The sequence below is a fragment of the Schistocerca serialis genome, chromosome 11, assembly GCF_023864345.2.
Source record: "Schistocerca serialis cubense isolate TAMUIC-IGC-003099 chromosome 11, iqSchSeri2.2, whole genome shotgun sequence".
NCBI classification, from domain to species: Eukaryota; Metazoa; Arthropoda; class Insecta; order Orthoptera; family Acrididae; genus Schistocerca; species Schistocerca serialis.
Genome location: NC_064648.1, coordinates 167,971,614 through 167,984,387, shown reverse-complemented (window position 1 = coordinate 167,984,387; position 12,774 = coordinate 167,971,614). Strand labels below are relative to the sequence as shown.

The following is a 12,774-nucleotide window of genomic DNA, read 5'->3' as shown; positions in this document are numbered from 1 at the left end:
TCAGAGTAGCACCTGGAACCTACGTCCTCAGTTTGTTTGCTGTGTGTATTCCAATCTCTCTCTTCCCCTACAGTTATTATCTTCTACAGCTCCCAGACACCCTGACGCGTGTCCTATCGTCTTGTCCCTTCTCCTTCTCGGTTCCTTCCACACGTTCCTCTCCTTCTCAGGTCAGCGGAGAACCTCTCGTCTGTTTAATTTCGAAAATCCTTCTATAGCATCACACCTGACACGCTTAAATTCTCTTCTTTTGTGGTTCTCCCTCAATCCGTCATTCACTTCCTCACAGTGCTCTGCTCTACACGCACTATCTCAGAAATTTCTTTCTCGAATTAAGGCTGACATTTGATACCAGTTTCTTTTGTCGAGGAACACAATCTTTGCCTGTGCTGTCCTGCTTTTTAAGTACCCTTTGCTTCGTACATCGTGTTATTTTTATTCCGAAGTACGAGAATAACTTCACTTCATCTTTTTTGTGATCCCCAATTTTGACGTTATGTTTTTCACCATCCCATTTCTGGCACACCTCATTAACATCTTCTTCCTATTGTTTACCCTCAGCCCATAGTGTGTAGACATGAGACTGTTCATTTTATTTATTATGTGTCGACATAATAGTATTATTAGATCGGTGCGTAAGTTCGTAGTGTTTTTGTTTCGCATGTCGGCATTCCAGTTGCTGCAGATTTGCTTGTCGATTGTTGTTTTTTTACTTGTAGGTCACAGGTGCTGATTGCGTTTACATATTGTCATTAACATTATGTCATTTGGAGATACTCAGTGGAGCTGTGGATTCTAGAAAATGGAGTGCCAAGTCCACAAATTGAACTGTTTTTGACATACTGTTTTGTTAGAGTTCATTAGAGGGGTAACAGCAGCGGAGGCAGCCAGAAACGTACGCACCGTGTGGGGGGGATGACGCCATTGGACAGAGCACGGCAAGAAAATGGTTTTCCGGTTTTAAAGACGACCACTTTGACGTTGGTGACTCTCTGCACCGAGAAAGACCTTCGGGGTTTGACGAGTGTCATTTAGACGTATCAATCCGGAGTGCTCCACGCCAGTGGACACGAGAACAGAGAAACGTGACGAACTGCGATCGTTCCACCACCATGCGACATTTGCACGCAGTGACAGAGTGTCGAAAATTGAGGAGTGTGTGGGTACCACATGTTCTTAAGCTAAAATCACAAAAATTAGCTAGTCATTGTGTGTGTGTCTGCTTGCTCATCATTAATTGGCTTGTGAACAACACCAATCATTCCTGTCCGGTATCATTTATGGTGACGAGAAATGGTGTCCTTGTGCTAACGTACGGTTGAGGCCAAACGAAGCAGCAACTCCACGTACAGAGACCTGTGCACAGCCACAGGCAGTAGTGTTGTACATCTGGTGGAACAGCGATGGTGTGGTGTACTACGAATTGCTTCCCTGAGGTGTAACTACCACTGCTTACTTTTACTGTCGACGACCGAGACGTCTCGCAGATGCAATCTGAGAACGACGACCGAGGAGACTGCGTGACGTGATGCTACTCCACGGGTAACGCCTACTCGCGTTCTGCCGGGGTGACAGAAAATGCTACGCGGGTCGGTAAGTCATTTCGCACTCGCCTTATTCGTCTCACCTCGCACCCTCAGACTTCCACCTTTACCGTCGTCTAGGAGACGAGCTTTGAAGATCTTCCTTCCCGAAGGAAAACGTGCTCTGAACGTGGCTCGACGAGTTCTTCACGTCGAACACCCACGATTTATAGTTGTGAAAATTGAAGTGTTGGCCGACTGTTTTAGGTAGTGCAGGAAAATATATAGGGTGTCCGTAAAGCTTTTTACAACTTCAATCTTGTATTACAATGGCAGTTGTTGAAATATTTTAACGACATTTCTTTTATTGTGACCAGTGTTTATAAAAGTTTTTTTGATAGTGTTTAATAGACCTCTGTATGGGCGCCTTCAGTTGCACAAAGAACATCGAGACGGTACTAGATTTCTCGCCATTTTCGTTGTAGCGTAGTGTCGTCATTGGTCGCAGTGTCATTACGAATCCTTTGCTTCGAATCGGCAATGTCCCGTATCTGTGTTCGATACACGATATCTTTTACACGCCCCCATAAAAAAAGTCCGAGGAAGTGATATCTGGCGACCGTGGTGGCCGAGGAATATGCCCGTGCCTCCCGATCTGTGTGTCCGGAAATGTTTCGTCGAGGAGCCGACGGACGCGCAGTCTCCGATGTGGCGGTGCACCACCTTGCTGGAAAGTGGTAGTCGGTTGTGAGTCAGTCACTTGTGGTGCCACATATTCGGTCAGAAGGTCGAGATGAACGTATGCAGTAATTGTTGACTCGTTGAAGAAAAATGGACCAGTTATTCGGTTGCACACGATTCCACACCACACATTCACTTTCAGACTCTCACGGTGAAGCTCCCTAGTCACACGGGGGTGTTTACATCCCCAGATTCTCACACTGTGTCTGTTCAATGCCCCACAAATGTGAAAAGTTGCCTCGTCACCGAAACAAACTCGCTCGAGGAACGCTTCGTCCTCCGACGTGCGTCCCGGTGTGTCGAGTGCAAACTCTGTTCGTTTTGGCTCGAGATTTGGCTCGAGTGTCTGTAACAGTTACACTTTGTAAGTGTACGACCGTAAGTTCTTGTGGGTGACCTTATGCACAGTTGAGCGTGGTAGTTGGAACTGTCTGGCAGCAGTGCGGACGGACTACGTAGGTGAACGAGTGAAGCCGTTTAAAATGCGATCGATGTTTTCCTCGGACGTTCTCGGTCGCCCGCTCCTCCCTTTATCCGACACTGTCGCTGTCTCCGTAAAATTTTAGTGCCGTGCACAGATAGGAGTGCACGATGTTGGATCTCTTCCGTACTTAATTCTGAAGTTTCGTCGAGTTTGAACATCCGATTTTGTCTCGATAAACCAGGAGACGGATTGTGCCTTCTCTTGAGGAGTTCCCATTTTATAGAGGTTCAGTTCCTTCCATCGACACAGTATGTATAAAACTTTAGTTTATACAAAAACTTTAGTAAACAGTGATTACAGTAAGAGAAATTTTGTTAAAATATTTCGACAACTGCCATTGTAATAAAATTTTGAAGTTGTAAAGGGACTTTATGGACACACTGTGTTATTGATGTGTGAGGTCTCTGTTATGTGTATCTGTTGTGTTTATTAAACTTACGGAAAGACACTACGAACTTATGTACTGACCTAATACTTTTTGAATGGGGCGAGAAGAGTAACATTCAAATTATTGTCGTGCCGTATGTTACTCGTATATGGAGGATTTCACTGCACGTGCACGTGCCCACAGAACAAGTGCGTCCGCTACTGGCCGGAGGAGGGGCAGAGCAAGGACTTTGGGCGCGTGCGCGTCCGCAACCTGTCGGAGTCGTCGACGGCCGACTACACGCTGCGCGAGTTCGCCGTGTCGCGCCTGCCCCCGCAGCCCCAGCCGGCACTCCCGCAGGCTCCGGACGGCGGCGGGGGCGGCGACGGCAGCGACTCCGGCTCGTCCGGCGGGGGCGGGGGCGGCGGTCAGCGCGTGCAGCAGAATCAGCACGCGGCGGCAGTCGGCGACGAGCGTAAAGTGTACCACTACCACTTCCAGGTACGTGCTTGTGTGTGTCTGGTGTCTAATGTAAATGTACTGTCCCATCGTCTAATTAGTGAATTTTAAATATTGTGAAAAATTTAATTTGGAGCCATATTTTTCTTCTCTCTCTCTCTCTCTCTCTCTCTCTCTCTCTCTCTCTCTCACTCACTCACTCTTCTTCTTCTTCTTCTTCTTCTTCTTCTTCTTCTTCTTCTTCATTAGTGTGGGGTGGGGGGAGAATGTGCATGTTGAATACACAAGCCCATTATCCTTAACTCAAAGGAATTAAATGACTCACAATTTCACAAATCTATGACTTATTCATTCAGAGTGCTGCCAAATATTTTCCCTTTTTCATAGAAGTAGTCTCATGGAAAAAAACACGAGTGGCATAAAAATTAAGCAAACTAAAAATAAAGCCTGTGGAGACACAAAATGCTCTGCTGCGATTTGCACAATTGAGGTGAGAAGAGGATGGCCTCCGATGTTAGCAGATGACGTTACTGTCTTCCTCACCCCGTCCCGAAACTTTCTCCCTCAGAAACCTCAGAGTTGATGTCTCTTTTTCCTTTTACTGACCGCTTCGTGAGTGCTCGTAATCTTTCTCCGTCACCGATCGCCTTCGCAGGTGATGACGATTCTGTGAGCATGGTAGGAAGGGAAAATTAAACCGATCGTTTCCAAAACGATAATCGATTAGGAGCAGAAGTGTACGAGCTACTTCTACGAATAACTTACTCCAACTTCTTCTTGCATAAATTGTGAAGGATTATTATAAAGTTGTGCAAACCACGTACAACAAAGACCACAAAAAGCACCACAAAATTTTTGAGTAATCCGTACAAGGTGGCGATTCTTATGGAAAATGTGGAATTCTCGGGAAATTACGTTATACCTGAAAAAATCTGGGGAATCTCGTAAAGTCTCAGGGGATTCTGTGTTTTCAAGCAAGCATTGGAATTTAATTTCATTGAGTTATATAATTCACAAATTTTGAGCTGAATCCAAATCTAGCCTTAATTGTTTTGTATCACCCATAGTTTTCAAGCAATATGCTTTTTATTATATAGTATAAAAATCCTACGCTATACGATAAATGGAGAAATTAATGAAGCGCTTTGTTACAACTTAAGTGTGCTTTGTATTTACAATAAGCTACTTAAAACAATGATATGTGTTAATAGAGATTTCATTTGTCAGCTGGAATTGATTTGTATACGCTTTCTCTTCATTCTTCGAAGCTCCTTGTGTAGCTGTTCCTACAATGAGTCGCTCGCTGACTTTCTCAGTGAAGTGAGCAACAGTAGTGCCCCATCGTGTTGGTGTTCCAGCAGGCTTGGTACCGTTTCTCCATCACTTTAATGTCCTGGTGAAAACACTCTCCTTGCTCCTCACTAACATCTCCCACACTGCCCGAGAAGTAATCGAGGTGGCTGTTCAGAAAGTGAACTTTCAGGCTCATTAAACATCGTAAAGTTTTAAAGTTCTTTAACGTTGTAGCTATAATAGAAACATATTCCTGGTCTTTTTCGTGTCCTAAGAACTTTGTAACAACTTGCTTGAATAATATCCGTGCTTGTTTCACATTTAAGGTCACTGTGGATACAAAATTAACATCAAACATCAATTTTTTAATGTCAGGTCTGACAAAGATGCCTTCTTTTCGTTTAGCTTCTGAAAGGTGTGGAAACTTTTGGCAGATATACTTAAATCTTGGTCCATATTTAGGCAAAGCCTTTCCAGACTGTTTCATTAGGACTGACTTTATACTTAGAGGTGGTAGGAGTACGGTTATTGGATCTACGAGGTTTCTGCGTAGAATGTTGTTCTCGGCAGGTTTTAAAGACTCCCTCACAGGCCAGTTCTTGCTGCACCAGTGTTCATCCCTATCCCTACTGTCCCATTCACACCAGAAACGTGGAAATTTGGTGAAGCCACTTTGGTGACTGAGGAGAATGCACGATACTTTTAGATCGCCAAGTATCATCCGATCGTGAGCAGAACAGCCTCTTTTTATTTAGCAATACTTCTAGGTTTTCATAGCTTTCTTTCATATGTACAGAATGTCCAACAGGTATAGATGCATACATGTTACCATTGTGTAATAAAACAGCCCTTAAACTAGTTTTGGATGAATCAATACACAGCTTCCAGCCATCCTTTTAGTATTCAATACGAAACTCTTTCATCAGACCTGGAATGTCTGAGCAGTACACTAAATCACCTTCTTGTTGAAAGAACTTGGACAATTGCTGCTCTCTCTCTCTCTCTCTCTCTTTCTTTACATATATATGCTGGTTCCAACTGCCAGGAAGTTCTTTTCTTTTAATCTAGAGCCAAGCGATTCAGCTTTTTCTTTCGTTAAGCCCAGATCCCTAACCAGATTGTTAAGCTTGGTCTGAGTAAACAATTTGGGCTCTAGACTTTCTGTATTACAATGGAATTCATCATCATCTGGTTCATCTAAATCGCATTGTACATCAGAGAATGCTTCTGTTGGAGTAGAATTGAAATCATCTGGTGGTTCAGGGACCGGCAAATCTACATCGTGGCAAATCTACTCTGTGCACTACCGGTCGGACGGTGGGCGGAAGGTTAGGGTAGCTTATTACCTTCTTGTATTTTGAATTATGACCAGTAATATCGACACTGCAAAAGTAGCAATCAGCGGAATGATTTCTTGGGTCCCTCGATACCATGGAAACAGCAAATCTAAAGGCACTTTTCTCCTGTTTGGACCATTTTCTCAGATGTCCAACACACACATAACATACTTAAGCGGTGCCCAAGATTTATCTCGATCTCCAAGTTTAGATCCAAAGTGTGATAGATAAACCTTTTTCACAAAGTCTGTAATGTTTCTTTGGTGTTTTATAAGCATAAATTCACCACAAATATAACAAATATACTGTCAGCAGAGTTTTTACGACGACGATTAGACATTGTACTGAGCGCATGTACAGGAAACGGGAAAGTGAGGTTAGGTTGACAGGAAACAAAACACCATCCGTCAACACAAAAATAGAATCGACCTTTTTTTTTTTTTTTGCCAGCAAATGTTTTTCAGCAGTGCTGCTGACGTCATCTACATTCGTTACACCTTCATTTTAAATTGTTTTAACTATATAAAAGCTGCTAAATTCTTTAAAAAAATCGCTTAATTTAATAAATTTGATTGTAAATGTGAAGAAATGGTGTGCGATGAAGTTTTTTTAAGTATCATATTTGGATTTTTCAGTACTACTATTCATTATGGTCTATGTATTGTTCTTAAGCTGTAGACAGTTTTGCGAGTGTATTTATGTTTTCCATTTTTGCTGCATATCTGATGATGGTCATTAAAGACTGAAACCGGTAATCTGCTAACAAAACATTTGTGACCATAGACGTAAATTAAAGGAAACTTATTACGTATACAGGTCACTGCCCCCCCCCCCCCCCTCCCCCTTCCACAGCAATGTCACAACTTGTGAAAAATTTTGAAGTTAGGGAAAAAAAACCAATATTTTTGTAGTCACTTTTAGCAGTACAAAATTAGATGGTACCCAAGAAAAATTTGTATCACGACTGTGTTCATGGTGCCATTTGAAATGCATTGTGGAATATTGCCGGCTGGCTTTTGTCTCGTGATCTTCAGCCAGTGTAGATTTACCAGGTATTATGATTTTTTTTTTTTTTTTTTTTTTTTTTTTTTTTTTTTTTTTTTTTTTGCCAATCTAAGTGGTTGGCTGTCAGAGGTTCACAATCCGTTGCTCTTGCGAACTGGAGTCGAGCTCACGGCTGGAGACTATACGTACCGTCACACCGATGTCGGAGGGCTTTTGCCCGGTCTTTGCCATTGTGGTACTCCCTTGCTATACACAGTGGTGATTCACTGCAGGACAAGAATCTGGGATCTGTTCACCTTAAGGCTTACTTTTTTCGTGTGAAAAATTATTGTTACGTTTCCGGATTTCTGTGGCTTCCCGAACGAATGGGCACGACAGATCCCACAGGGAGAACCCGGATGTCGGTGGATTTTATTCTGTGGCGAGTGTAGCGGTGGTAACGACCGGGAAAGGCTGTCGGGTGTCGGCACGACAGGTACGTACGGCCTCCGGTCCCGAGCTCGTCCCCGGTCTGCCACCGGCGTTGTCGAGTGAACTTTCGACCGGCCAGCCAGTTGGGCCGAGGAAATCGTTTAACAAATTTTGGCCAAAGATCCCGAGACAAAAACCGGCAGTGTTGACGGGTGACTGCAAAAGGTAGACAATTTCTCGCACTGCAGAATACGTCGATCCGTCGTGTAAAGAGTGAGTCGACTGTATCTAGATTTTTGAGCAAAGTGGTGCAGTGCAGGGTACAATTTTGTTTGTAACCGGCGTGCGTCGCTGTTGCAGGCGTGGCCGGACCACGGCGTGCCGTCGGACCCGGGCTGCGTGCTCAACTTCCTGCACGACGTGAACGCCCGGCAGGAGAGCTGCGGCCCGAGCGCGGGGCCCGTCCTCGTCCACTGCAGCGCCGGCATCGGCCGCACCGGCACCTTCATCGTCATCGACATCGTCCTCGACCAGATCAAGCGACGAGGTCAGTGCCACACGCTGCTGGCGTTCTCGCGCTCCTCGGAGCGTCCTGCCGTAAGCGGTAGAGGGTGCATTGGCACGCACCTGTAGTGACAGACGGATGTGCTTTTGTCTGCAAAATTATCAGAAATATGTAGTACTGTATGTGGGGCTGTTGGCTTACAGTAGGGGATAGTTGTCCACCCGTGTGGGGCGGTTGCCCACAGTATGGGGGCAGTCCTTCAGGTTGTTACCTGTGCAGAAGTGCACCCTTCAAACAAATGTATCAGGTGGACTTAACAAATTGGTCCCCTTTGATTTTCTTCGTACTTCCGAGATTTGAAGGTCAGAGTCTGGACATCAATTTTCTAAACCACTAGGGAAAAAAAAAATAGCTTTTGAGCATTAAAAGGTTTCCAGCTCGTGGTAAGTATAATATGCTTGACTTTCATAGTGCTGAAAGAATTGTTGGCTTTTATTGTGTAGCATATAAGTTGTGTGTGTGTGTGTGTGTGTGTGTGTGTGTGTGTGTGTGTGTGTGTGTGTGTGTGTGTGTGTATTGTTGACAAGGGCTTTAATGGCCAAAAGCTGTAATTGTGAGAATCTAAATCATTAATGGAAAATCTCATATAAAGACGTGAAACAAATACCGACAAAGAGATAGAGGGGCTGGCCAGTACATACCTCAGCTCAGTACAGCCGAGAGGGGGAAAAAGGGAACAAGGGAAAGTGGATGTAGTTACTCACAACCCAGGTTATGAAGCAACAGTGGAAAGGTAAACAGGGAGGCTAGCAAAAAAAATGGACAGAGGTTTTTTTTTTATTTTTATTTTTTAAATTTTTTGCTACCCTCCCTGTTTACCTTTCCCCTGTTGCTTCATAACCTGGGTTGGGAGTAAATGAATGCACTTATCCACTTTCCCTTCTTCCCCCTTTTTTCACCCTCTCTCCTCCCTGACAAAGGAACAAAGTTCCGAAAGCTAGGAACGTAAATTTTCTGTTCTGTTTTGTGTATTATCGGCTGTACTGAATTGTGAGAATCTTTTTGTTGTGCCTATGTGCGACTCGGCTTCTTCGCTGTATGGTCAGGAGCAACTTTCTTTCTCAAATATTTTTACATTCCATCCTGGATTTTCCATTGTTTAATTAACGAATATAGGATTGTAATCTTTTAATATAAATAACAGATTTTTATTTTCAGTCAGCAATCACATTAAAATAAATTAAAACTGACACATACTTGTGAAATGATTTTTTGTTAACTGAAAGAAATTGTGTGCATAATTAATACTGTTCAATCTCCAGACGAGAAAAAGCATTTCAGTTTCTGTTTGACGTTCCACATTTTTTTCTTTTGACGAGTAGCAATCTGTTCTTTACATAATATTGTCACGGTACCAAATACAAGTTTGAAAACCCACATTCTCACGCAGTTGGTAGTTAAAAGTAAAATGTTTTACTTTTATGAGAAACTTGTTATTGAGTATGTGTTTGTTAACATTTCTGTTTCATACTAAATACAAAATTTATAAATAAAAGAGAAAAAAAGTTGCTGCTAGTGGGAATTGATGCGAGGATGTCACAATTTCTGCACTTCAACATCACGCATTCAGCTACTAGTGACTGTTTCTGTACAGTGTAATGAGTAACAGCATTTGGAAATCTTGCAATTTGCTGAACCTTTTTAAATTTTTTTTAATTTTAGTTTTTTTAATTGTGTCACACTTCTTTAGAAAATTGATGACCAGGCTTTGAGGTTCAGATCCTGCAGGTGTGGAGACAACCTAAGAGGTCCTGCTACATCTCACAACTGCTTCCCCCCAATGCCGATTTTCATCCCATTTCGTGTTTCTCTACTTGTCTTCCCCTGGGTCTGTGTCGGTGTCCTGCCAGCTCCCATTCTGTCGCTGTACCCGTACGTTCTCAATCTCCCACGCTCTCTCGCACGAGCTCCTTTTCTTTCTTTCACCGTCTCTTACCTTACTCTGTCCATTCCAGTAAGTCGTATTCTGCTTACTCGAAATTTCATCTCACGAGCATCTATGTGGGTCGCCAGTATTTCCTTCGTCGCCTACTTCGTACCTGACGCGTGAGTGAGTACCGGAGCGTAATACGCTCGGTACAACATTTCGTGGCTTTTTGGTGGTGCATCCTTGCTCCGTACTAAGCTTCTTACGATCTACATCTACATCTACATCTACATTGATACTCCGCAAGCCACCCAACGGTGTGTGGCGGAGGGCACTTTACGTGCCACTGTCATTACCTCCCTTTCCTGTTCCAGTCGCGTATGGTTCGCGGGAAGAACGACTGCCTGAAAGCCTCCGTGCGCGCTCTAATCTCTCTAATTTTACATTCGTGATCTCCTCGGGAAGTATAAGTAGGGGGAAGCAATATATTCGATACCTCATCCAGAAACGCACCCTCTCGAAACCTGGCGAGCAAGCTACACCGCGATGCAGAGCGCCTCTCTTGCAGAGTCTGCCACTTGAGTTTATTAAACATCTCCGTAATGCTATCACGGTTACCAAATAACCCGGTGACGAAACGCGCCGCTCTTCTTTGGATCTTCTCTATCTCCTCCGTCAACCCGACCTGGTACGGATCCCACACTGATGAGCAATACTCAAGTATAGGTCGAACGAGTGTTTTGCAAGCCACCTCCTTTGTTGATGGACTACATTTTCTAAGCACTCTCCCAATGAATCTCAACCTGGTACCCGCCTTACCAACAATTAATTTTATATGATCATTCCACTTCAAATCGTTCCGTACGCATACTCCCAGATATGTTACAGAATACGATCTGCCACATCTTCACCTTTCACTAATCTCCGTATAACTTCTCCCACTGTCTTCTGATGTGGTCCCCAGGCACTCTGATTTTTCCACTTTCTGTCACACTTGTCCTCCAGTACTTACACTTGTCGCTACTCTCCTGTTATTCTCCACCGTCACCGCAACTTCACGACCGGCCCGTATAACCACACGTGTCGGAGCACCACTTCCACGACGGGGAGCCGTCCGATCCTCCCTCGGGATCGACTACGAGAGTTGGTGTGCGGCCACCTCCGGTGTGGTGTGTAGGTGGTTCCCTCCGTCCCACTAGTCGACTACCGGGCTGGTACCGAAGTCCCGCCTCACTTACATATTCCACAAACAGTTAGAAAATCTTCATTGACTGTCACACGGATAACACTACGTGTAGTCAGTTGAGGGTATATATAATCCATCCTGGGAGTAGACGGGGTGGTTACGAGAATGGAATCTGGCTTCCCCTCAAATTAAATGTGCCAAATTCGTTAATAACCGTGTCGACTCTGCTCCCGTGTGGGACAGAGGCACGAGCAAATGGTGTCACAGTCGCCTCGCACTTCTCTGTACCAAATTTCTGACCGTACTTTCTCACTATTCCCCCCCGTACATTCGTCCGTCGTCGTACCTCTTCTCCGGTACTTACTTTCGACTTTCGTCTCCTTTTGGCACTGCCGGTCCCGTTTTTATCTTGTCCGTTACGGTGATGGAAAAATAGAGCGGGTAGTGCATTCCATCACTTGGCCTATTTTTCTGTTCAGACCAGTCTGTTTTCTCTTCTCCACTTTTACACAACTCACACTTCCCTTCTTTTCAAACTGCACTGGTGGGCGAGACTTGAGGACGAAAGTAACCTTCACACGTTGTCACTTACAAGGAAAGTGGCTCAGTGAAACTTTCCGAGTACATTAAAAGGACAGGTACGCTATAGTGTAGAAGGTAACCGAAAGAAGAGATCGGGGTACGGGGTGGCGGCAGGAAGGGCATCCCGGCCACCCACTAACTTCGCCAAATTCCGTAGTAACGGGGCCGACCCCACTGTGAAGTGGCACGGAGGGCCAAATGATATTTCTTTATATTACTCTCGCGTAATTTCAAATGTGTTTTCACTAATGTGTGGAAATGGAATTTTTTCACGTTACATAACAAAAACAGTTCATTTTATGTTTTCAGTTCTATGGAGTTGAGGTGTGTGTCTTTTTGCCACACTGCAGGGCTGGACTGCGAGATCGACATCCAGCGGACGATCCAGATGGTGCGGGCGCAGCGCTCCGGCATGGTGCAGACGGAGGCGCAGTACAAGTTCGTCTACCTGGCCGTGCAGCACTACATCGAGACGGTGCGCCAGCGCGCCCAGGCCGAGCAGGTGTGTGTTCTGTGTGTGTCTCCTGATGTGACCGCCTTAAGACTGGTCGGCTAAACTTCACGACACTTAAACAAATTGTCTAACTTGATAGCGAGTTGCTGCCAATTCGAGTAAACTTTACGGGGCTGATTACTGAGCTCTTGTGACAGACATTTCCACCACATTGCAGAAATCGTGCGTCGGGGTGCTTAATCCGTTTGCAGATAGTCCCGAGAACTCGACATTTCAGGATCTGGCATTTTAAATAAAAGTCAAAAGCTGACTCCGGAAAATCTTTGTTTAGAACCTCGGCGCGACCTGAATTTTTTTTATTGCTTAACGTACTGCACTACTAATATACTTTCTTGGCAATACTTGTTTATTTGGGCACATTGTTTGCAAAATAGATTTATGAAATTACAGTTACAAACTTTCATTGCAGTTTTGAAGTAAACAAGTGTTTGTTTATAATG

At 44.3% G+C, this 12,774-nt stretch overlaps 1 protein-coding gene across 1 annotated transcript in view; it reads left to right on the top strand.

Annotated features, from left to right (window-relative positions):
- LOC126426595 (tyrosine-protein phosphatase non-receptor type 11-like) overlaps positions 1 to 12,774 on the top strand; it is a 284,162-nt gene that overhangs the window by 246,942 nt on the left and 24,446 nt on the right. The window contains exons 11-13 of the mRNA XM_050088489.1: positions 3,320 to 3,616; positions 7,981 to 8,167; positions 12,171 to 12,322. Coding sequence (XP_049944446.1) covers positions 3,320 to 3,616; positions 7,981 to 8,167; positions 12,171 to 12,322 — 636 coding nt within the window. The remainder of the gene's footprint in view (positions 1 to 3,319; positions 3,617 to 7,980; positions 8,168 to 12,170; positions 12,323 to 12,774) is intronic.